The 24,677-nt window shown below is 39.2% G+C and overlaps 4 protein-coding genes across 7 annotated transcripts in view; 1 reads left to right on the top strand and 3 right to left on the bottom strand.

Moving 5' to 3' along the window:
- The window catches only part of ubr3 (ubiquitin protein ligase E3 component n-recognin 3), a 37,172-nt gene extending 25,450 nt beyond the window's left edge, over positions 1-11,722 (bottom strand). Inside the window, exons 1-22 of one of the 2 annotated variants that reach the window (XM_063887543.1) lie at positions 11,252-11,722; positions 9,652-9,791; positions 9,180-9,332; positions 8,877-9,032; positions 8,527-8,567; positions 8,299-8,365; positions 8,083-8,213; positions 7,663-7,891; positions 6,719-6,898; positions 5,593-5,726; positions 5,356-5,442; positions 5,209-5,274; positions 5,032-5,121; positions 4,815-4,943; positions 4,669-4,721; positions 4,449-4,582; positions 4,279-4,364; positions 4,043-4,184; positions 2,300-2,396; positions 1,122-1,263; positions 398-502; positions 152-322 (exon numbers count right to left, since the gene is read on the bottom strand). In XM_063887543.1, coding sequence (XP_063743613.1) covers positions 152-322; positions 398-502; positions 1,122-1,263; positions 2,300-2,396; positions 4,043-4,184; positions 4,279-4,364; positions 4,449-4,582; positions 4,669-4,721; positions 4,815-4,943; positions 5,032-5,121; positions 5,209-5,274; positions 5,356-5,442; positions 5,593-5,726; positions 6,719-6,898; positions 7,663-7,891; positions 8,083-8,213; positions 8,299-8,365; positions 8,527-8,567; positions 8,877-9,032; positions 9,180-9,332; positions 9,652-9,791; positions 11,252-11,685 — 2,967 coding nt within the window. In that variant the 5' untranslated portion in view covers positions 11,686-11,722. The remainder of the gene's footprint in view (positions 1-151; positions 323-397; positions 503-1,121; positions 1,264-2,299; positions 2,397-4,042; positions 4,185-4,278; positions 4,365-4,448; positions 4,583-4,668; positions 4,722-4,814; positions 4,944-5,031; positions 5,122-5,208; positions 5,275-5,355; positions 5,443-5,592; positions 5,727-6,718; positions 6,899-7,662; positions 7,892-8,082; positions 8,214-8,298; positions 8,366-8,526; positions 8,568-8,876; positions 9,033-9,179; positions 9,333-9,651; positions 9,792-11,251) is intronic. The other variant, XM_063887544.1, reaches the window with a different exon arrangement.
- Positions 11,723-13,009: 1,287 nt separating this feature from the next.
- Positions 13,010-16,764, top strand: mettl5 (methyltransferase 5, N6-adenosine). Its single transcript, XM_063887619.1, has 7 exons — positions 13,010-13,258; positions 13,340-13,454; positions 13,956-14,140; positions 14,480-14,562; positions 14,952-15,003; positions 15,078-15,127; positions 15,504-16,764. The coding sequence occupies exons 1-7, from the start codon at positions 13,159-13,161 to the stop codon at positions 15,543-15,545; spliced, it is 627 nt and encodes a 208-aa protein (XP_063743689.1). The 5' UTR covers positions 13,010-13,158; the 3' UTR covers positions 15,546-16,764.
- On the bottom strand, positions 15,216-19,145 carry ssb (small RNA binding exonuclease protection factor La). Of its 3 annotated transcripts, none has more exons than XM_063887614.1 (12): positions 18,994-19,145; positions 18,409-18,481; positions 18,216-18,319; positions 17,585-17,759; positions 17,301-17,408; positions 17,097-17,200; positions 16,708-16,779; positions 16,570-16,612; positions 16,340-16,480; positions 16,065-16,251; positions 15,817-15,960; positions 15,216-15,719 (listed from the first exon to the last, which is right to left on the bottom strand). In XM_063887614.1, the coding sequence occupies exons 2-12, from the start codon at positions 18,466-18,468 to the stop codon at positions 15,640-15,642; spliced, it is 1,218 nt and encodes a 405-aa protein (XP_063743684.1). In that variant the 5' UTR covers positions 18,469-18,481; positions 18,994-19,145; the 3' UTR covers positions 15,216-15,639. The 3 variants fall into 3 exon arrangements, with proteins under 3 accessions (XP_063743684.1, XP_063743685.1, XP_063743686.1); XM_063887615.1 differs by having other exon boundaries at positions 19,012-19,141; XM_063887616.1 differs by lacking the exon at positions 18,994-19,145 and adding an exon at positions 18,715-18,929.
- Positions 19,146-19,333: 188 nt separating this feature from the next.
- Positions 19,334-23,955, bottom strand: klhl23 (kelch-like family member 23). Its single transcript, XM_063887611.1, has 4 exons — positions 23,748-23,955; positions 22,382-23,611; positions 20,508-20,660; positions 19,334-20,435 (listed from the first exon to the last, which is right to left on the bottom strand). Exons 1-4 carry the CDS (start codon positions 23,809-23,811, stop codon positions 20,125-20,127), a joined length of 1,758 nt encoding a protein of 585 aa, XP_063743681.1. The 5' UTR covers positions 23,812-23,955; the 3' UTR covers positions 19,334-20,124.
- Positions 23,956-24,677: the final 722 nt, after the last annotated feature.

Raw genomic sequence — 24,677 nt, 5'->3', positions numbered from 1 at the left:
ATCCCCAGCAACTCATTTGATTTACTTTCCTGGTATTGGCAGGAAGGATGCAGTCAGTTTAGTCACTACAAGTTTCACTTCCATTGGATTTTTCTACTGCAGTCAATAGCACTGATGTCCAGCTCAGTCTGCACACAGAGCCCCCTGTTACCTGGCCATATGAAGAAGCCTCAGTGCTGGTGCTGGGAGGGGCCTCTCTCTTCACTTCAGGAGCCGTCTCAGGAACCCGGACCCTGACAAAGTTGATGACATGGTGCAGGTTGGAAAGGAGGTTTGTGCCGGGAAACCAGCTGTCATGGCAGTGCTCCTCAATGCAAGGCTCCTGCAAGCATAAAATCCTGTTAGACACTGGTGGAGTAGAGAAGTCTGGACAGGGCGGAGAGGGGTTGTATCTTACCTCTTCCTGCTTGTTGTCTTGAAGCTGGTTGTCCAAACCCAGCTCGATCAGGTACATCACCATGCACAGCACATGCTCCGACATGTTCTGATGATCCATCCAGATCTAGAACATATCAAACTGTTAGTTTTTCCTGAAGAACAGACACATTTTACCCCTTATTACCAGGTTTATTATAGTAAACTAAAACTGTGCAATGCTGCAATCTCTCCACAGGACTTAAATATTGTAGTAGATCTAATTCCGTTTAACCAAGCTGTTCAGCTCAGGTCTAATGTTGACCAACTAGGGTGGGGATGAAATTTCAGGTGCAGGTCCCAACTCACAACATCATGGCCATTTCTACACAGTTATCTAAGTTATGAAGTAACAAACTTGACACGTTGTTCATGGCCAAAAACAAATAGTATGAAAAATGTAATAAAAGAAGAAGCAAAATCACTATAAAATGTTACTTAAACTAAAATATAAATGACTTGTATAATTATAAATAGTAATGTTGCGACCTCTATATTACGTCTGATCTACACTATGTGCAGAGCTTTCTATACTTGGACCGTTCAGTATTGTCAAAATACATTGTGAGGCGTCAACATCTATTAAGGTCATGTTACATGTGCATCAATTAAATATGGCAAACAGAAATGCTTTTGATTTAGCTCAGGGGTTAAATTTAGACACAAGGGCCGGACTGTATGATAGCAGTAGTCGTCGAAAGGCTCACCTTGTAGAGGAGAGTGAATATGACAATGTGCAGCGTCTTGCAGTGCAGCAGCTTGATAAGGCCTTTGTAACACGGATGCAGTGGAGTCCTCTCCTTATAAGGTGGCCATGGGTTGCCAGTGTGCATGCCAGCCTGTTTTAAACTGTGAAACAGAATAAATAAACAAAGAAAATATCAGATCAACAATCAGTAATACACGAAACATAGGATTCAACACACCCATAGAGGAGTAAGCTAGCGTTTCATAACAGAAGGTTGCATTTCGACATAAAGATAATGAAAGGAATAAGAGTTTGATGAAGTGACACCGAACATTTGTTCCGGATAATTCACTGCATAAAAAGGGGGGTTTTCGTGTATGTAACAGAGCAGCCAACAGGCAGCACGGTCGCTCACTCTATTAGTGATGATGGGATCATTGTTATATAAAACCAGGGCCGGCCTGACAGGCAATCCATCATATTCAAACCGTGTGAATGAGCCACATGAGGCTGGTATCACACTCTGAAGGTGGCCACGGCAGCTTCAATATGCTTCAAGGAGAAATATGCCTTAGTTTCATTTGATTTACAACAGACAACCTGGCCTAGAAAAGCGTATAGTGCATGTAAAAGAAATACTATCAGTAATCTGCCATACTATTCCAAAGAAGGTGTTAAATCCCATTATATAAAAGGTTATCTTCCCAACTGCTATTTTAAATACAGATCAGTAAGTATAATTAGCATCTTTACTCGGTTCAGCAACCGTAAAGAAAATTAACCCCAAGGTATCGCCTTCACCTCCAGGGATGTGTTTGTCTTCGGGAAACGTACGACCCGCATTCAAACAAGAAAGATTTCCTCAATTCTATTACAATTTAGACTGAAACATTGATTTTGCTCGACAGCTATCTAATTGGAACCAACCTGAGCACTGGCTAGACCTGACCTTTCTTATCATGTCCCCTCATGGGCAGGTGAGAGAGTTGACCCTATGAAACCGAGCAGAGCATCATGCAGGCCGGCTTTGTCAGAGCTGACTACACATGAATACTCCGATAAGAACAATTGAATACTTTCAGGCTTAATAAAAGGGTAAAATAGAGGTTTTTAAAAGAAAATCACTGTTTATCAAATATCCAAGGTTTATAAACCAACAATTTACCTTGGGTAATCAAGTCAACAGTGTTTACTTACAATGCTGAGTATCTGTCCATTGCAGATTGGACGTCTCGCCGATACACCGTTCTGAGAACGACCATGATGGGGTCAAACTCCTTTTCCCACACCTCCGCTGTGTGAATAAAAAAGAAAAGAGTGACCTCTGGTAGAAGGTGACATTGAATCACTTTCTTCCTATTTTCCCCTTCTCTGTGTTAGTGGTATAAGCCTGCCCCCAAGTGGTCTGCTGAGGATGGTAAAAACCAGAGGTGGGACCAAGTCACTGTTTGGCAAGTCAGTCCCAAGTCTTAGCAGTCAAGTCCAAGTCAAATCCCAAGTAAAGACAGAGAAGGGAAAGTCGAGTCCAAGTCTGAGTCACATCAAAGCCAAGTCGAATCCAAGTCCAAGTCCCGATCTTTTTCAAGTCCTGATGTACTCTTAACTTAATATTGCAATTATTAGACAATCGATCAAATTAACATGTCAATCTAATCTACAGTCAAATTTTATAAATACAGACTGAAATATGTTCAATGTTTCTGTATTGAAATCTTTTACGATATACACATGCGCCCTAAGTCCTTCAAAGTATCTCACAGAAGAAGTGAGAGAGAGTGAGTGAGTGAGTGAGTGAGAGAGAGAGAGAGAGACATGCAGACCGGACGGACAGCTCTCGACTAGGCTTCCCTTCCGTGGCGCAATTGCATCTTTTCCGTAGGTGAAAGTCTCTAGTTAATAGTATTCAAGTCCAAGTCGAGTCGCAAGTCATTAAAATCATGACTCGAGTCTGACTCAAGTCCAAGTCATGTGACTCGAGTCCACATGTCATGTAATAACACATCTAGTGCTCAAGGCTTTCAGGATTTGGAGGCCTCATATTTATTCATTTCTACCCGCAGATGAGAATATTAAGAGCTTGGTCTGAATTGCAAAACATAAAATGTGTTGCCTGTCGGTTAGTTGCAAAAGATATCCATCACCAGGGTTTGCCATCTTATTTAATACCAAATTGAAGGACTTTTCAAAGACTTTACAGGCCTAATTCCCTCAGGCACCAACATGGCATAGTGTGAGACTTTGATCAAGGTTAACTACTGCTACAACACTAATTAAATGAGAACTAGCCTGCTTTACAGAATTTTACTGAAAAAATTTAAAATCATTTCATTAATATAGAATGTAAGCACTTAGAAATGACCATGTCTATGTTTTGTCTTTGTATTTACTTGCCCAAAAGCTCCAACTTAAGAGATCTATGGCGACCATGTATTTCACAAGTAGGCATTGATTACAACTTTCTTGGCATATCAGCCATTGCTTAATAATAATGGCACAATGTAGCAATAGCAATTTAATTGTATTTGCACTTCTTCTCCCAATTTGGAACGCCGAATTTCCAAAACATTGCAACCCTTGTTACTGCTACCTCTAGTGTTGGCCAATGGAGGGCAGCAGTCAGAAATATTTACCAGTATCGGCACACAGGAGGTTCAGGCTGTCCTGCAGATAAAAACCCAACTGTGCAAATACCTCAAGATAATTAGAGCATAATTTAACAAAATACAAAAAAGCCAAGGATTAAAAAGGGGTTGTTTTCATAAAGGTGTCACACATGGAATGGTTGTCCACATTATTAGACACGCAGACTTTGGAAAATACCAAAAGTACCCTTTAACCACAACAGCCATTTCAGTGACTTCCCCTACTGCACTTTTCTAGGCGAACAGGTTATTAGTTACAATGGACTGTTTGCCTCCAACTTTCCCACAATCATCCTACCTTTTGGCGTGTACATGCCCTGCTGCATGGAGCCTCCAGGCTCGAACACCGGTGCCTTGAAGTCAGCCACAGCAGAGAGCATCTCCTCAAAACTACAACTCCCTGGTACAATGCCACTCTTTGGGTTGGGATTCTCAGGGATCTAGGAAAACCCTCTTAAGGAAAAAGATTGTCGTGGGTTGCTGAACATAGGTATTCTTTGACATATTTGTCATGAACAAAGTATTGAAGGATACAAGGTCTAACAGTGCGCTGTGTGTACGGTCGTTCATACACAACTGTGAAACCATCTCCGCCCGCAGAATCTCATCGTCCGTCATCCCTGTTAGTGAGAGACAGAAGAGGAACAATAAGAGAAACGTCCACAAATGATCTCTCTGTAGAGCCTCTCGGTTTTACCACTTACCCAAATGAACGCGAAGGCTTGTCAATATGACGAGGAAGGTGAGCGCTCCTTCAAGCATCGGCCTCTCCTGCTCAGAGTCCAGTACAGCGTTCTGATGCTGAGACGCCATGGTCAACAGGTCGACCACTTTGAACCTGCGAGACAGAAGACAGTTCAGATCATGAACTGAATCGCATTTAAGAGAAATTAAGATTATATGAAAGCATGTGTAGGAGTTTACCTCTCAAAAACACTTGAGATGAAGTAGTCAGGATCCAGTCTTGATGCACAGACCTGTAGAACAAAAATAGTAAAACCATTTAAATAATGATTCTTGTCAATACAGTATATGACTGATACAAATGTTCTATCAAAACCAATAGAAACCTGGAGCAGATAGATGTCTGGGTCGATCATGGAGTTGCAGAAGTGGGACTGCACGTAGGTCATAGCCTGCCCCTTGATCTGCAGACCGTTCCTGACCCACATGTTGCTGTGGATCTCTGACAGGCTTGCCTACAGCCATACAGTGAAATGTTTTAGTTAACATGCAGCTACAGACCTTGAAGAGGTATGCACATGAATATCAACCACAAATCTGTACCTGGATTTGGAGTGGATGCACCATGATCTTCATCAGCATCTCTTGGTCAGGCAGGAGGCTGTCCAGATCCAGGCCTTGGCACTTCACAGCCTGAGAATGATCAACCAAAGAATTAACTTTAAACACACACATACTTGGGAGTCATACCTTAAGTTAGGTTTAGAGTTTGTGACTTACCTTACTGAGGAACATGGCATAGTAGCGGTGCAGTGGCAGATGAAATGTCACTTGATTTGGAGCGGGCTGTAAGAGTTTTAACAGTCATGAGAAACACGGAGAGGAGAAAAATAGCTCTTTAGAAAGTGGTTTAGCTTGAAATGTCACCTCGTCAGTGAAGCCAATGGCATCAAACCAGATCTGCAGGGTCTCCAAGCAGTAGCGCACCACCGTTTTAGTATATTCCTGTGTCTCCTGTCGACAGATAATGTATGTTAACCACTGGAATAGGGTTAAGAGCATGGGACGCTTCAGAGGCATGTTCAATTGATCATTCTAGATCATTAGAAATGCACAAAGGAGACGTGTTTGGAGGTAGTAGTCCAAGTGTAAAGACAGACTTACTTTGACTTTGCAGTGTGTTAAGAGACCCCACATTGGTTGTGCGCAGGCCTCGAGCTCTGCTGCAAACGCTGCATAGTATGTCTGAGACTCAAACTCCACATGTTCATTCAACTCGCGCTTATTCAGGTTCATACCTACCACAGCAGGAAAGAGTTCAAAAGGTCAGACACTCATGGCTTCATAATGCCCATATGAGCAAAAAAACAACACATTTTAAAATGTCTGTATACTGCACACATGTACTACCACTTTAACATATACATTTCTATTTTTAGAAACCAAATCATGAAAGCCAAATGAATCTCTCTGAAACACACATATTTGGAGCAGTAGCAGTGCAGCAGACATGCATGTATTTACGACACTGTGCACATAAAGTCAGCAAGAGGATACTCTGCTGCAGGCCACTGTGAAAGGGTGACAGTTATTTTTAGGTTTGTGGAGAGTAGACATGACAAGTTAGCAGCTCACACCACAATCCTAGTATAATGACACAGTCTTACACACCAGCACTCACTTATCCTATGAGACATTATCATCAGTAGATGACAGGTGAGGTGTCTGACTAAGCACTGTTGGTAAGACTAAATCATTTGGGAAAAAATATCTATTTGCCATTATTTTATCTGATATCGCAATACGATTCAAAAATAGGAGGGAATTTTCATTTTTGCATAATTTCTCTACATTTTCATTAAAGAAACGTTATTTATATTATAATTTGAGGACCCGTAACAACAAAGATTTTCCTCAGGACTTACAATTTGTAGGGCCAGGACATCTCTTCAGCTCGAAAACACTTAATTCTGCATGGTATTTAGGGATATATTTTGCCTTAAATGTATTTTGTGCATCCTGCAACTTCGATACTGCTTTAAACTGATCAAAAGTTATTAAAACAAGGAGCAATAGTTTATTTTGAGTGCTGCTTTGACCTCATTGGTTGTATAGAGGAAGCTTTTGGTCAGAAATATCAAAATGTAGGTATACTACCACTGGGCACCCACAGTATACTTAGATGAATAATCTGCATTCAAAGTTTGAATTAATTCTGGAAATCTTTTTCAAAATCTATGCATGGGCAACATCTTTAAAAACACCATTTACCTATCCAACTGTGACTAACCTTGAAAAAATGACACAAAGCTCATCCACAGCATCAACAAGGAATGGTCCTCCAGGAACTTTTTGGCGACACTTTGGTGTGAGAGGATGTTAATAAAATCACTAACTAACGGCCAGTAGGTGTTGTTCTTCAACAGAGCCTCGCTGCAGTTCACCACAACATGGCGACTGTTCTCTTCGTCTAAAGAGGGAAAAAAGAGGAAAAGAAACACGCAGGCATTAAGTACATGGAATTTTGCATCATGTGCTATTTAATTCAGTCTTTTTTTTTTTAAAAGGAAAGGTCTTATATATGAGGAAATACAATATACCCTGTAACACCTGGCTGCCATTAAGCAAAACATTAGAACTTTACTGAAATATTTAAAATTCAAGCACTATTCACCGAGAGCCTGCACAACTCGAAAGGCCACAGAGATAAAACATCTGTGCATGTTTTTCCAAGCATAAAAAAAAATTTTAAAGCAGAGTAACAGCTGCAGTTTGCTCCTTGGGAGGCAGACCAGCATTTCCTTCTCAAAACATTTCACAGGATTCAGTTACCCATTTTGTTCTATTAAAAATGAGTGTGCAGTCTTACTAAATAGAGTGAATGATGAACCATTAACACAGAAATAATGAACTCCGGTTATGATGTCAGCCATGCGCATCCCATAACACGTGATCTTTTGAGTGATACAATTTGACATCTGAGTTGGGACATTGAAGCTCCATCTTTGAACATGAATTTCAATATGATAAAGCAACAGTTTGACAATGCACACTGCCAGACAAGTTTGTGATCGGTCCGCAATATCAGCCCCAACTCGTCAAAAACCCAGCAAGCTGTTCACATGTTCTGTGAGTATAACATCAGCCGTCTGCTTTGTTCTTTACAGAAGCTGAAATGTTACGAGATGTTTTAAAGCCAAACAACTCAATATCCGACACATTTGGAAAACTTACCCTGAAGTTCACTTTTAATAAGGCAACTCTCCATCATGTACAAGAGGACTGTGACCATGATGTCCAACAGCTGACACTCCTCCGTCACGTGTCGAGCCAGCTCCTCGTTGCTAAACAGCTGCACACTAATATGTACAATGCGGTTGGACATGGTATCTGACTCGTGGCTTTTCATCAGTGTTTTCATGATGAATGCATAATGCTGAACAAATGTTTTTGTAAAAGTGATCTGCCAGAGAGGAAGAGAAAAGCCCATAACACAGTTATGGCTTACTGTTGTGATGCAGTCCTTTTTTAAGGAGGATTTTATTTATTTTAAAAACCTAATATACAACATAATTTCACAAACCCGAGAGTCTATGCCATGCACGCAAAGGAATTATATTAAAACAAAAACAAACACACGCAAGAGAAGCCTACCTTGTAATCTTGATCTGGCAACATGTTGAGTAGGAAGGTAACCATCTTCTGAGGAAACTCATATTTTATTGTCCAGAACAGCAACTCCTCCAGAAAGCATTTATGCTTCAGAGATTCAATAATACACGGGTCTGAGGGCAGAAAAGATACAAATAATGAGATGATTGTTTCACACAACGTACTGTAACCAGAGCATTACATTTCCTTTACATTTACCTTTGGTACTGCTGCTCAGCTTTACCCTCTTCCTCTGCCCAACAGACTGCCCTGCATCTTGGTCCTCCTGAGAGAGAAAATAAAGAGATTCTTAAATTGTTAAATAGTAACTGTAGATCAGTTTATACCGAATTGAAATGAAAATGTACTACCATTTTGGTCATTATTTAGATTTTAATTAGGATGAAATAAGTTCTAATTTAGTCTATTTGGGACACTGAAACATACCTCTTTATTAGAATCATCTGGGCTCCCTGGTGCGGCATTTCCTAAGAAAAACAATAAAAAAACATTTGCCACGATCAGCATCTTAAGCCACTTGACAAAAGAATGCAGCTACCTGAGATATCAGTCTGCAAAACATTCAAACAAATTCAACATGGGTTAAAATAAGATGTAATACACGTCATAATGATTTTTGATTTTCAATAAGTGCTGAAGTCTCAGCCGTTTGACAAAAAACTGTTTCTTGACCCCAAATTATATCTTGCACAAATATCAAACTGAATAACTACAATACAGGGAGTTCAAGTATGTGTGTGTAGAAAGCGTAAATACTTCTGTAATGGTTATCTTACCCAATAGGACCATAGCCCCTGCACCCCCTTCAGCACCTAAAGCGACATCAGCAGTAGCACCTTGGGCTTTTTCCTCCACAGAAACCAGACCTGAATTCTTCAAGGCCGACAAATACTTGTCATAGTTCTTTTTAGCAAACAAATTCTCCTCCTTGCCTGCAACAGGGAAGCAAAGCAACAATTAATTGAATAAAAACATACAAATTATTTTAAAATATTGCCTCAAACCAAGAAAGAAACCCCTAAAAATATGTGGTAATTTAATGCTTCATGATCATCAACTTATCTATTTCAGATATTTACCCATGCTCAACTCCTTGAATGTTTGCTGATTGGTCAGGATTTTTGTCAGTACAGTCCTCATTGCACCTCCCATCTTGGTGAGCTCCTCCAGGAAGGAGATCTGGGGTTCCAGATGCTGCAGGACTTTCTGTAGATCTCTCTCAGTTGAGGTGTCTGGTAGAGCAAGATAAGAGATAAGCCATCGTACTCAGTACTTTGTGTACATCACTTTGAATGTCAACAATTATCTGGCTTGCACAGTAGATCCTGGTTAGTAGATAGTAGATCACTTCATATGCAAAATGGATATCCACATATTGTATAAAATATCAAATGAAATGATAAAAGATAGGATATTAGGTTTCTGCAAGACACCAACACATTTAAGAGTAATTTTTTCAAAGTTACAGCGTTTGTTTAAGACGGTTAATGGCCCAGAGTATTTATTATCTCACGTGGTTGTAGAGAGAAAACCTTTCACACGTTTTTTCACCTGATTCAATGTACCCATCTCTCAGATACTGGATGATACACAGGATAAAGCGAGGAAGAACCATCTCAGACATCAAAAGGAGGTCTCGAGGTATTGAGGGGACATTCTCCCCTGTTCTCAACCGATGCCGTCTGCAAAACCTGTCAGGAAAAAAAGCAAGTGTTGATGTTTTTTAATAGTTTGGAGTGTTGAATCATTCTAACAGGTGACACCAGAAGATGAGTATCATCCAGCAAAGGCTCTACCAAAGGTCCTGCCCTAACCTGAAAGTTGGGTTTAAATATAGGCTGCTTTCAAAATCCCTGCCTTTACCAAGTGCATAGTAGTGTTACATGCTGTATGCATACAATTGGCTAATACTACGACATCACAACATTGTGTCTTGAACTCTGACCCTCTTGTCAAACTGCATTTTACATTCTATGAATGAAGTGGAGTATGGTAGCATGGTATGGGAATACATCCAGAATTACATTTTTAGTTATTGTTTCATGTTATACATGTAACCTTTGTGATAACAGCAAGGTTTAAAGTTGAATATTTAATTGGGTTTGGATTTAAAGATGGGTGGAATCACAAGTAATAATCTGGGAGGTTTTTTTTTCTTTTTTTCTCCTTATTTTATTAGATTTCATGGTACCTTATATTGTACAATATTAGATTGTATTAAATACATACTATACCATGCTTAACCCTATTATATTTGATAATCGGTTATACTGCATTACTTACCCTAACCCTAATATTACATTACAACTTATGCTATATCCAATACCTCATAAAAAACTGGCCTATATGGTACTGTGCCACGTTATATATGTTAAACTGTCTTCTAACTTCACACTATATACTAATTATATGTTGCTCTTTTATTTCAGACAACACTATGATTACTTAAGTTCAAAATATAGTATTCTGGTGTACACTGTAAACATATGAAGAACAAACTACCTGCTATTAATTGGACCCCACAGGCTCTCTTTGCATAACTTAATTGCTCTTGTATTATTAATTATCGTTTAGTTTCTCCTCCTATTCTAGGAGTATATGCCTCTTATTTTATAAAATCTTACAAATCTTTTTTAGATTTATATTTTCTGTACTTATTTATGTCTTTGTGATGCTGGAACACATTTACCTTCTATTAATAAGAGCGTATCATAGTTTATTTTATAATTGTAATACCATTTTAGCTATCATTTGTAATTCTGTCTGTAATAGTAGTACAAGAGGACGGATTTATATCACGATGACCCAACTCCCAAACCATATCTAAGCTGTCATAAATCGGCAATATATAGAAACCTCCATATAGAGCGGCTGGTGTAATAATAAGTGTTATTGTTAGCCGGTTGGCTAACCCTCAGAACAGCTTAGTCGAGGGTTTTACTATAATTTAATGTCAGGAGCATCGTCATATTCTAAACTATAGCTGACTGGCAGTAAGCATGTCTCATAAAGACTGATCTGAAGTAAAACAGACTACATAGATCAGGAAAATGTATAAGCTGTGATAGGTCATATTTAACTAAGACCTGTCAAAACAGTACTGGCCGTTGGTTAGCTTAGCCAGCTTAGCTAGCCGCTAGCTTGGACTTACCCAGTCTCTCGCATGACATTACTGTCTCCACAGTCACAGGCCCCACCAGCCTGGCTCCTGAACATGTTGAAATCATGGCCCGTGTGGTCTCCGTTATTGAAGCACTCAGCACACAGTGACATGCACGGGGAGATTCCACAGGTCCGGCATCGATACGCCACGAAATTAGCCGTCCAAACCAGTCCGCACAGAGTAGCGTTGTCATAGGACCGGACCGTTTTGCAGAACTCCTCGAAACCTTCGCCTCCTGCAATCAGACATTTACACCAGTCCAGAGCCTCTGTGTCCGCCGCTGGTTTCTCAGGATTTAGGACAGAGTCGAGCAGATCCTGAAGTTGTCGCACCCCGGAGCTATTGTCAGTCCGATTCAAGTCTGCCTTCAAGTGGGCGGCAGTAGCTTTCTTGTCCCGGCGCAGCAGCGACGCCGCCATCATGCACTCTGGCTTGTTGTCCACAAATTTATTTTTGTTGTCTTGCTTCCATGTTCTCGGGCTTTCTCGCGATACGTCTAGTCACGTTGCCGTAAACGGGCGTTTTTTTAATTCCCGAATCAATCAACACTACAAATGATAGCAATATGTCAGGTTAAACCATAGGGTTAAACAGACCATGTCGTAAATATATAATAGCACATTTAAGGGAAATAAAACATTTAAATAATGTGATATTAAATAAAGTTACACAAAAAGGGGTAAGTAAAGAAATTATATTGGGAGCACAGTTATGCATTCACGGTGTAACATTTGTAATATTCTGAATAATCATAATATACATTTATATGTATTTATCAAATACATGTAAGTGATGTTTTAGCTAAGTGTACTTTTAGTAATGAAACAATATTTCCAAAAAATACTCTATCTTATATATTGTGTTAAACCTAAACAACCAAACATACAAGAAAAGTACAGGTAATATAAGGATAAGAGAAAATACCCCTAACAAAATAGTAATAGTTAAAAAATAAAACTGTAGAGATCTGTGAAGCTTTGCACATTATTCTTTCACATGTTACCCCAGGCTTTATAGTTTATCTTGTCCTCTGTTTTTATCGAATTGTATACCTATGTTGTGATGGAATATAATTGTATAACTAATAACTGTAGAACTGAAATAATTATACATTTTTTTTAGAAGAGCAATGACTGAAAATGAATCTAATTAGAGAATTTGATAAATAAACCTTGTCTGTCTTGTTTAACTAGCTCCATTCATGCACAGTCATGCATGCTGTTGCGTATTCTAGTTTCTAGGTAACTGATGCCCTGCCCCTCCATCATCCTACTGATAAAGATGTATCGTACCCATGCAAGACAATGGGGAGTGTAGAGGGCCTTGTCATAATTGTGTAGTTGAATTGATCAACAAATAATCTCTCCTTGTTGCACTTTTTTCAAATTTCTTGTTATAATAATGAAATTGTTTCCCACTTTATTTACTGTTGCACTTTTGCGCAATAACTTTGACCTGCACTCTCTTTCTGAACACATACATGTGTATATTTTAACAGTACTCTAGTCACTTATCTCTCTCTCTCTATATATATATATATTTTTTTTTTTAGTTTTTAGAATTTTAGAATTTTTTATTTTAAATTAGTGTTTCATATCCCTGTGTGAACATGTACTGTTTTTCCTGTTCTCTGTTGCTGCTTAAACACTCGAATTTCCCGACGGAGATTAATAAGGGTACATTTTATCTTATCTTATTTGTTTTATCATAATAATAAATGCGTGGAGGAACTACTACTCCCGCGTTTCGGGAGTCGGATTGTTTTGGTTGTTGCACACTATCCCGGAAGTAGTCCTTGACCATGCTGAAAATATACTCACGTCGATTGAAGAACAATCTTTTGAAATAACGTATCTGGGTTGTCAGGCAGGTTTGACACATCACAGTCACAAGTAATGAAACTCAAAGAGTTAGAGAGCTGTTTGCAGCAGGTGGACACGTTTGAAGAGCCGAAAATACTTCTTGAGCAATATCCAACCAGTCCTCATATTGCTGGTGAGGTAACAACATGTTATCATAGGAGATTCTCAATAGCATACAATGTTGTCATTAACTGTATATGTTTTCCCCACACAGCATGCATGCTTTATACAATAGACAACACGTTTGATGACATTGAGGGCAAACTAGTGGCAGATCTGGGATGTGGCTGTGGAGTCCTCAGCATCGGGGCTGCGGTGCTAGATGCAGGGTGAGAGCATCTAACCATCCTCATTACTTTGTTCTAAACTGTGTCAACAACATTTGGATAACAATTGCACTTTTTATCAGTGTCTTTCCACATCATTGTTGGATTTACATTTGTTGAAGTATTGAGCTTAAGTACAAATTGGATATCTTTTAACTTTACTATTTCCACTTTATGTAACTTTACTCCTATACATAGAAGCAATATGATAGGTTTTTCAATGCATTCGTCTGACATCCTTACTTTTAAGAATACACTTTTAGATAGCTTACTTGTCTAGTAATCCAGCCCAGTTTGCATTTGGTGAATTTAATTTTTGGGGATAAACTCAACGATGCCGTTTTTTAATGTGAAAATTCTTCTACTTCTTAAGTGAAATAATCTATAAAATACACATGAATGCAGAAGCTATATTATATCAGAAACATATAATACAAAAAACTGTCAGTGAATGTTGTAGTGAACATTTGACTGATTCTTCTATTGTTCCATTCTCTTATTCAGTTTGTGTATTGGCTTCGATATTGATGACGACGCACTAGACATATTCAAAAGAAATGCAGAAGAATTCGAGATTTCTAACTTGGATCTGATCCAGTGTGACCTGTGTTCTCTGGAGGCAGAGGCTTATGCAAAAAAGTTTGACACTGTCATAATGAATCCACCATTTGGGACCAAACACAACCAAGGTGAGTGTACAGTGTAAGGGAGAACTCCGGTGATTTGTTGTGCTTCTATGAAGTCAGGGCACTTCCAAATCGACCCAGATGTTAAAGTAGAATCAGTTCTGCCTTTCTGCTGGAAAAAAATGTCTTATCATACATCTTGGGTTTTGACAAAACTGTATTTATAATTTAGTAAATGTAATTGTGGTTACTCTCGATATCACACAATACATTTCACGTTTTATAGGATGAGGTAGTTAGGCATTTATTGAAATCTTTGTTATAAAAAAGTAGTTTCCCCTTAAATAGGTGTAGTCCTATCACGTTACATCTCGTTTTACATTTTTTTATTTTGTATTCTAGGCATGGACATGAAGTTCTTAAAGGCAGCTTTAACAATGGCAAAGACAGCAGTGTATTCCCTCCATAAAACATCAACACGAGAGGTAAGTTAATTTCTCATATCAGTCACATTAAAGGCACTCTGGTATAGCATAGAGCTTTTAAGCTAAGTCCAAATCACAGGCTGAATTACAGTCTCACAGGGACTTCACATACATTCTATAGCGATCTTTCCAGACAAATGTTTACTCTCAAACTTTAAGTTAAGTTCAACTTAGATTTGTTTTATGACTCAGGCCTCACACCAACGGTGTATGAATGTGTGTGAAAGGTAGTTACCTAGAGCAAAAGTGTACTGCTCTGTATGAATGACATGTAGTATGTAAAGCGCTTTGAGCCGTTCGAAAAGACTGGATAAAGCGCTCTATAAGTACAAGTCCATTTACCTGTAGTGTGAAGACTGAACCGTTTGCAATTCCTCATCTGATTACAGCACATACAAAAGAAGGCTAATGACTGGGGAGTGAAGATGGAAGTAGTAGCAGGTGAAAACAATACAGTGCATTTATAATGTATGCTTTCAATAAAAAAATATTCATACTCTACATCGTCTTTACAGAACTAAGATATGACTTGCCAGCATCTTACAAGTTCCACAAAAAGAAATCGGTAAGCTTATACACCATCTCACATGGAATACGTTGTTTCCAGCAGTATTTCAAGCTGTTATTGAATAAAACCCGTTCACACAGATGAATCATTTTTGTAAATGTTTTATTTGCTATTCACATATGGAAACGTAAAAAAATAGCAAAGCAAATGTTACCACTCACTGCAGGAAACCTGCAAGGGAAAAAGTAAACAGCACAAAAACCTAACAAATGTTTAGATGTAATTAAATTACTGTCAAAGAGCAGATTCATGTTTATATGATAACATGTAAAAATGTCTTAAGTGGAGAAATGCAAGTACACAAATAATGAGGCACAAAAACAAAGACTTAAAGGCTGAAAACTGACACCAAGCTTTGCCATTTGTTTGCTAGGTTGACATCCAGGTGGACTTCCTACGCTTCTCCACGACCTGAAGCTCTTACTGGAATGGATTTAAGTGGCCTCTGCATTTTCACTGTTTATAATAAATGTTTCAACAAAAAAAAGAATCCTGGTGCGATATTGTGACTAAGATCCGTTTTCAGTTTTGGGGACCTTTGCTGCGGGACCATCACTGTCTTCTCTTTCTCTCTTTGGGGCTAAGGGTGCTAGAGGAAAAGTACAAAATAGATACGATATAATTCACATCGTCTTTAATATCGACATCAATGCAAAAGGTGAAGCTCTGGAAGATGCTTGACTTACCGTCACCATCATCATCTTCAAATTTCGTTTTCTTGCCCTTGAAATGAGTCCTGCCTTGATCTCTGCCACCTCTTCCCCTTCGGCTGCCTCTTCCTCCTCCTCTGCCGCCTGATCTTCCTCTTCCTCCTCCTCCTCTCCCGCCAGCTTTTGAAACAAAATAGGTACATCAATACAACATAAATACATTTCATTATTGATGATTTACAAATTAGATCAGCTGCTAAACAAAAAATAAAAAAAACATTTACATCTGTTTTTGGATCTGTTGAATGATTCTTGTTGAGCTTCGATGATCTTCTTCATTTCCTCCTTCTCCTCCTCTCCCTCAAGCACCTGCCATGTCACACTGTTGGACTTGATTTTCAATTCCCCTTCATGAGCCTCTTTGGCCTTATCGAATGCCTCCTTTGCAATTCCATCGAACAGGAGGGTGCCCTTGTTGAAAACAAAAACAAATCATTTTAACTACATCACATCACTTTGCAGAGTGTGAGATATGTGGGGTTGAGTTTTTTTTGCTTACCTCTTTGGCTCCTCTTGTAAAATCCACCCACTTTATCTTTCCATGCCCAGAGAACAATTCATGGAAGTCTTCTCTTGAAACATCTTCAAGCTCTCCTGAGAACTTCAACAAGCAACCCGTCTTTTCACTCAAAAGCAGACCCTGCAACAGAAATGACAAATTAATACGTGTGCCCAGAGCCCATCCGAGTTAGAGAGTGGACGTTTTTAAATCACTTTTAAGGATCTTACCATCTCTTTGTCTTCTACTTGTTTCTGCTGGTCTTCCTTGTCCCTAAATAATATTTTTTTGGGGAGAAGGGAGGTCAGTAATTCTTCATTAAATGCACAGGATGTTTTAGGACAGAAGGGTGTTGCTTGTGTACTCACTGTTTAGCCTTTGCTTTGGACTCTGCTTTGTAATGTTTCCTCTCTTCTGCCTTCTTTGCGTGGTAGTCCTCTCTGCAAGCAAGACAGCAATGACAGTGTTATTATTATTATTATTATAATAAACACAATGATATTTAAAAGTTGGTTGAAAAAATGTAACATGTTCATTTTCATGATAAAAGGTTGCAGCAATCCAAAAAAACAACACGTTTGTATCTCTTGGAATATTCTGTGTACTGTTATATTACATGTATATACCACATACTGCATTTATGTACTCCCTCCAAATAACTGAGTGGAGTATGTCAATCACATTTTCTCCCCTTTTCAGATATATGCTGACTTCACTTCTCAATCCTAGGCCTTTGTCTACCAAACTTAAGTCTTACCTTGATAAAACGAGCATCTCATTGTCTTCGAAGGATTTTATGTCTGAACGTTCTAGGAACTTCTTGGATGATTCTTCAGAGTCAAAACACACAAACACTGATCCCTGTAAATGAATGATTCAAGTAATTACAAAAAATCCCACTTAAAAATCAATGGAAAAACATACAACAGTTAATTGTTCGGTAATATTTTTTCAAATTTACCTTGAACTGCCGTTGCAGGTTTCTTCTCATCTGAATGCTTTCTATGGCGCCTTTCTCATTCAGCCAATCCTGAATCTGATCGAGAGTAGTTTCAAGCGGAAAACCTTTCTAGATGACAAAAGATGTAGGAATGTTGGTGAAAATAACAAATCTTTAACCTAGGATAAGAATAAAATGAAAATATGTTGTAACCATCATGAAGGTAGGATGTAGCTTAATGTTTTGTATCAGACTTCAATAGCTTTGTGAGCGTAATACACTGGCAACAAAGTTTGAAAACGTACCATGTACACAGATTTGTTTTTAAGAGCATCTTTGTAGTCATCATTCATTTCAGGTAAGGGTTTGTCTGGAGACCTCCGGATTTTAGTCTTGTCTTCGCTTATTTCCAGGAGGCCAGTGTTTGATTTCTGGATAGCTTCAGCAATGACGCTGATTTCTGTGGTTAAAGTCTTCAGTCTGGGGAAGGAAAACATATATTCAACGAAAAAGCTAAGCTCACGAATTAAAGGCAACTGGACGCTTGCTGCACTGCTCTCTCAATTAATTAGGATTGATTACTAAGTATAAGTGCTGACTCACACTGTCTTCTGTCTACATAAAACTCCCTTTATATAAAGTGTGAATAGAAGAAGTTTTTAACTTCATATGTCCAAGAAATAATACATATTTTTGACCAAAGGTTTGCATGGTGTGGCTAGGGACAGCGTGGGACACTGTTATGCTCTTTAATCCTCCAGGTTACCTCTTTTTCCACCATCTGTTTAAACAATTCTCAACCTGACCATTCCTACTCACATTCAGTTGATGTTTGTGACTATCAATGGTTATATATTAATGAATGACACAGGAAGTAAATAAGTAGTGCTTTAGAGCAGTTAAGCAGAAAACGTGTTAGAGACAAGAATAACAAACCTGTTGAATTTGAGCATTGTCTCCAAAGGCACCCAGCCATCATCAAGTTGCAGCTGTTCTTTGAGGAACTTGTCTTTTGGAAGATTGTGATCCCCAAAGTAGTACTAGAGGTGGGAATGAGAGACTTTGTTTAAGTTGAATTCCACCAAATACTATAAAATACAGAACATAAAATTAATTCAAAAATAATTACCTCCACTTGTCGTGCCACCTTCATCTCAATTGGAGACATATTTTCTTGCTTTTCTGCCATGAATGTAGATTATCTAGTAATAGATTACACACATTCAAATATTAGTATTAATGAAATATTGCTGCAGACCAGGTTATAGCACGAAATGTACGGTGTAATACACAAATAATCTTATATAGATACAATCTAAAAAGCCAATTTAAACCCCGTTAATATACGCATCAGCATTTATTTGAGGACCAGGAAACAGTCATATTTTCTCATGCTGTAAATGCTGCTAGCTTTATAGCCAACATGCTAGCTCACCTGCTGCAGCTGTACCGGCCACGCTGTTATCACGAACACTAAAAGCCAAGTCTCTCAGCTTTTTGAGTCTAATAAACTTTTCAGTGCATGTTGTAATCTATGACATATTAATTTAACCGCAAATAACTTGAGTGCGAAATGTTTATATTAGTCATTTACACTTTGGGTAAATCCATACTAGCAAAAGCATGCTACACGAAGAAATACTCCGTTCTTAAGTAAACCTACAAACTATTTCCAGAGAAATTTAAAGAAACAAAAAAAGCCCCATTAAACTACCTTGAAAGTTATGCTTACGAAGCGTTGAGTCTCCGTTTGCAGCACTTAGAGCCGTAGTTCAGACCGAAAGTGTTCACTTCTCTGCTGCACGTTGTGGAACTGCGTGCTACGGACAACCCCGAGGACCAAAAAGAAAAGATTCGCGTTTACGCCACGATGACTGTTAGCCGGCTGTGTGGATGGGATCAGCTGCGGTGACTACAGTTTGATCCTAATACCTGTGTGTGAGTGTGTGTTGGCGGACAGAGGCCCCTAGTGGAGCTGTCAGTCAATGTAACTGCATTGGTAATATTACTACCATAACGTGTCTATGGTTAATACATGTGCTGCCATTTCTTTTGTCTCTTTTCATTGAACAAACACTACAAATGTATTTTTTTAGTTCATGTCTTTTTCTTTTTTTTAAAACAATATATTTATTGAATTTCCCCACACACACAATAATAAAACAAGCATATAAAAAAGTAACAGACAAAAACAAACATATCTCAACAACATATAAGCTAAAGAAGGTTTCTGAGTGATGGCCTATCTTATTACAGGCAGTGGTGAAATATAACCAAGTACATTTATTTAATCTTTACACTGAAGTACAATCAATAAACTCTTAATACCAAACCTTTTTCATAAAGCTGACAGCCTTTAACCTAACATTTTACGTATAAAGATTTAGGATGAAGCCAAACACACATTTCAGTGTGACTGTGTATATCATAATGTCCACTGAGCTCACTGATTAAGTCAGGCAAAATCCCATCATACGGTTATAATTTATTTAATCAAATAATTATACAGTTGCATAAAAATGGAACAATTACTTATAGCTTTCTATTTAATCTTAGGTTGTTTTGTGTGAGGTGTATTTGAACAATACTTATACATTCATGTTCTTTCTTTTTCAGTATTTCTCTCAATCTTTGAACATGGAAATACCCAAAAGTATTTAGTAGTAGCCCCTGAGTTGTAAGTGAAATACTTGTTAATATATTCACAGTTTGGCAAATGTGTATCTCTCTAAAGACAGTTTAAGCTAAATCGTGTTTAAAGTGCATCTGATATTGTCAGACTCTGATACAGTTTTCAGTTTACCATGATCCATTTGGCACAACATTATGTGGTAAGGGTTTAACACTAAACACTGTAAACACAAACACTTCCATGTGATCTGGCTGGGCTTGGAAGATTTCCCACAATCTCCCAGGAGTCCAGCTCAGGGTCGTATTTCTCAATACTCTGCAGATATGTCCCTTTTGAGTAAGAGTATCCACCTGTTACATAAATAGAGCCATTTATTACCACCGCCCCACACTCCATCCTCCTCTCCTTCATCACTGATATTGGTCTCCATTCGTCTCTCTCTATGTCATAGCAGTCTGCGATAGTCGTCTGTCCACCCACCAAATACAGCTTGTTGTCAAGGGACACAGAACAGAGCCCATACTCTGAAAACAGAAGATTTCAGATCAGAATACATCAGATTTTCCTAAACAACTTTTTCCTTTTTTTTGTCATACCTGGATGTGGACTTATCGTAATGATACTCCACTCATCGACATCAGGCTTGTATACTTGGATTTTTTCATAGGTGCAGTTTCCTCTGTACCCATAGTGACCTCCAGTCACATAGATTTTCTCTCCCAATACTGACGCAGTGGCATTTCCTACACCTTCAAAGGGAAACAGAGGTTATAGGTATCATTTAATCAATCCCCCACATCTATGTTAACCTCTTGAACCTGCATTGATTGATTTTTTTTACCAGTTGGGGGAAGTGCAATAAGCTGACATCAAAATACTGACACAACCTACTATAATGTGTTAAAACACAGTGTTTATGTCCAACATTCACTGTTCTTTCAGTTCCAGTTTGCTATCCCTCAATTCTTGAGAAAATGTTTCAACATTTCAATATTAATTTAGCCGCTGAATGCTCCACTGTATTTACTAGCTAGCTAACTAAAGCTCCAGAATGGGTTTGTCAATGTGAGAGACTATAAAAGTCGTCATGTGATCCAGTGTTAATATGAGATATTGATTAGTGCAGCTTATATTTGTATTATTGCTTTTATCTGGGTTTCTCCTTGTTTATTTCCTGGGGGTTCCAGCTTATCTATGTTCAGGAGATGATTCAGTTGTCATAACTACTGAATCATCTCCATAACAACTGAACAAACTCCATCTACCTAAGTAGTAATCTATCTATCTATCTATCTATCTATCTATCTATCTATCTATCTATCATCATCTATCTATCTATCTATCTATCTATCATCCATCCATCCATCCATCCATCCATCCATCCATCCATCCATCCATCCATCCATCCATCCATCCATCCATCCATCCATCCATCCATCCATCCATCCATCCATCCATCCATCCATCCATCCATCCATCCATCCATCCATCCATCCATCCATCCATCCATCCATCCATCCATCCATCCATCCATCCATCCATCCATCCATCCATCCATCCATCCATCCATCCATCCATCCATCCATCCATCCATCCATCCATCCATCCATCCATCCATCCATCCATCCATCCATCCATCCATCCATCCATCCATCCATCCATCCATCCATCCATCCATCCATCCATCCATCCATCCATCCATCCATCCATCCATCCATCCATCCATCCATCCATCCATCCATCCATCCATCCATCCATCCATCCATCCATCCATCCATCCATCCATCCATCCATCCATCCATCCATCCATCCATCCATCCATCCATCCATCCATCCATCCATCCATCCATCCATCCATCCATCCATCCATCCATCCATCCATCCATCTATCTATCTATCTATCTATCTATCTATCTATCTATCTATCTATCTATCTATCTATCTATCTATCTATCTATCTATCCATCCATCCATCCATCCATCCATCCATCCATCCATCCATCCATCTACTTATAGCTATAACTCCGAATGAAGAGATGTAGAAGTAACTTGAATGAAGAATGTTGTGTCAAGCAGCTATTCCAAAGGTCAAGATTGAACCTATAAGCTCTTGAATGAACACATCAATGAATATGATAAATCCCAGTCAACAGTTGATATACGAACAGCAATATTTTCATTAAACCATTGATTTATTGAGGTTGAAAGTTCATTTTTGACCTCAGAAAAAACAATTGTAAAAAAATCTATATCAAAGTTCCCTTAAAAAGCTGTTCGGGAGCTTTACATCAAATCACATAAGCCTTGTCATCAGAATAAAGGTTGAAAGGGAACTCTGAAACTCAGCTTTTAAGACAAAGTAGACAACAAGCTAAACTCCATCTGGCATGATTATACAGCTAAACTGACCCTGTAGAGACATTGTTTTTCACAACCAGTTCACAAATGCATATACATCACTTTTGCATACCTTGGATCATTTTGGCCAAAGGGAACCATTTCTTTTTCAAAGGATCATAATATTCCGTCTCTTGCTCAGGAGCTCCTCCCCTGTAGCCTCCGATGGCAAAAATGCAGCCATGTAAAGCCACAGAGCAATGGTAGTATCGAGCTGTGATCATGGGGCACCCGTCGATCCATTCATCAAAGTCACAGTTATAAACGGAAACCGTGTCCAGAGCCTCAACAGTGTTTGTCCTGTAACCACCAGTCACATAGATGTTCGCTCCAAGTAAACTGACGCTGTAACTCTCTCTTGCATGGTCAGGCATGTCTTTTCCTTGCACCCAGGTGTCGCTGATAGGATCCCAGATGTGAACCTCACAAAGAGGGTGCCAGTAGTATCCACCAACGATATACATGCTGGAAGACATTTTTCTGGTTGTCGAGATCTCTTTGCCATTGGACCTTAAAGCCTGAATGATCATAGATTTAAACTTCCCTTCACTGTTGAGCAGGCATTGTCTGGGCACCTCTAAAGTAGCCTTGAAATAAATCTCATCGAGGTCAAGGTGGATGGCCTGAAGCAAATCTGCAGCACAGTGAACACGATTATCCAAGTCATGGGTCACCCATTTGGCTACAGCATCTATCAAAACATCATCCCTCTGCATGGTGAGGTTCTTAGCAGCCAACACTGATCCCATCTTTTCATGATCCAGCTCCAGGAACTCGTCCTGCTGAATGAGCTCTGTGAACCTGCCCAGCATCACTCTCCGAGCCTCCCTCTCCAGCCCGGGACACAGGTGCAGCTCAGCAAAAGCGTGCATCCCCAGGCAGTTGTCCACATCCAGGAGGCGGATGAGAAACTCCTCACATGCTTGTTTCACAGAGATGAACTGCAGGAGGTCTGCAGCCTCCAGCAGGCTCTGCACGTTGCTCTGAGTGATCCTAACCTGAGCTGTGTACACATAGTTCACCAGAGCATCCAAGACCCCACTGTCCACCCCAATGAGCTTGATGACGCTGTTTGACCTCTCCCTCATGTCAGCTGTAAACATGACTTTGAAATAGGAGCTCCGGGCGGCCAGTAGCGCCTTGTGGCAGTGAAATACCTGTCCGGACTCGCCACATTGTAACGCAACGTCGGTAAACAGACCACTTATGTAGAAATGCCTGAGAGCCCCGAGGAGCTCTGCTGAATGGTCACCATCACAGAAGTCATACGTGTAGATTTCAGCTTGCCTGTGAGACATGGTATCTGGGGAGAACACACGAAAAAACCAGCTCAAATAATATTAAGGCAGGCAATAACGCACTGCAAAATCGTGGTATCAATTTACTTTATGTATCCTTTAATTCACGATTTGAAGGCTAGAAGAGAAGCTATACCTTACCTTTCATCCTATTTCCATGAATGACCCTTGCTGTACTCGGCAGTGTGTGAACGCTCCTCTTCATAAACACACACGAGCCTCAATTTAGCTCGTGCAGGACTGTCGCAGGCAGTCCTATCCTATTTTGGTATTTGTGTACAGCGGCCACCCCCCACCCCCTCCTCTCTCCACCAGCAGGTCCTTGACAAAACCAAGCAACCATTCAGACGATTCACCCAACACCGCTATTTTCCTCACTGAGCCTAAATATAACCTCCATCAGTGTCGTGATGCACGCACGGACGGCGCATTAGTGCACACATGAAGCGCAGAAGCATCACTAACGAATACAAATATTATACAAATGAGCGCCACCTTAAATACACCACTTGCATGAAGCCTTAGCACTGTTCAGTATTCGTGTTTTCCCCATTCCTGTGGTTGCCATGGCGTTTTGAACCCACTCTCAGTGCGGCCAAAGCTTTTCTTAATCCTAACAAGGATTAACAGCCCAGTGCAAGAGCTCATGCACAAGATTCAGAAATGACCACATGAGCTGGATTGTAACCGTTTAACATGCACTATTAACTAAATCCAAGCATTAAATCACGGGAAAAATATAGTGCTTACACTAAATGCATAAAACAATGGTGGAAACCGTTTTTAAATATTCATACGTTTAAATTACACGTGGGAAATTACAGTTAATGATAGGGAAACGTACTTAAGGTCAAGAACATTCATATTGAAGAATGTGACATCTATATATAGTATTTAACAAATTATTGATGTTGGTTTTCCTTGGTATGCTTGTGTGTAATGCTGAAATACAAATAAAAAGCCAAACGAAAAACAAAAAAAACTGTCCTCAAAAATACAATTGTATATTCTCACCATAAGCATTGAATATACCCAATGGTCAATTTCAGAAAAGGGTACATTATTGAATTA

Source organism: Eleginops maclovinus, chromosome 7 (genome assembly GCF_036324505.1).
Source record: "Eleginops maclovinus isolate JMC-PN-2008 ecotype Puerto Natales chromosome 7, JC_Emac_rtc_rv5, whole genome shotgun sequence".
Lineage (NCBI taxonomy): Eukaryota > Metazoa > Chordata > Actinopteri > Perciformes > Eleginopidae > Eleginops > Eleginops maclovinus.
This window is presented reverse-complemented; position numbering and strand designations above follow the sequence as displayed.

Excerpts from the sequence above, each read along its gene's own strand:
- mettl5 (XM_063887619.1), top strand. The coding sequence starts at position 13,159 with ATGAAACTCAAAGAGTTAGAGAGCTGTTTGCAGCAGGTGGACACGTTT. Across the intron at positions 15,004-15,077 it reads GAAGATGGAAGTAGTAGCAG|AACTAAGATATGACTTGCCA; the intron begins GTGAAAACAATA and ends TCGTCTTTACAG. Across the intron at positions 15,128-15,503 it reads AGTTCCACAAAAAGAAATCG|GTTGACATCCAGGTGGACTT; the intron begins GTAAGCTTATAC and ends TTTGTTTGCTAG.
- ssb (XM_063887614.1), bottom strand. The coding sequence starts at position 18,468 with ATGGCAGAAAAGCAAGAAAATATGTCTCCAATTGAGATGAAGGTGGCA. Across the intron at positions 18,320-18,408 it reads AGGTGGCACGACAAGTGGAG|TACTACTTTGGGGATCACAA; the intron begins GTAATTATTTTT and ends TCCCACCTCTAG. Across the intron at positions 17,760-18,215 it reads ACAATGCTCAAATTCAACAG|ACTGAAGACTTTAACCACAG; the intron begins GTTTGTTATTCT and ends TTCCTTCCCCAG.
- klhl23 (XM_063887611.1), bottom strand. The coding sequence starts at position 23,811 with ATGAAGAGGAGCGTTCACACACTGCCGAGTACAGCAAGGGTCATTCAT. Across the intron at positions 23,612-23,747 it reads TCATGGAAATAGGATGAAAG|ATACCATGTCTCACAGGCAA; the intron begins GTAAGGTATAGC and ends TGTTCTCCCCAG. Across the intron at positions 20,436-20,507 it reads TACGATAAGTCCACATCCAG|AGTATGGGCTCTGTTCTGTG; the intron begins GTATGACAAAAA and ends TTCTGTTTTCAG.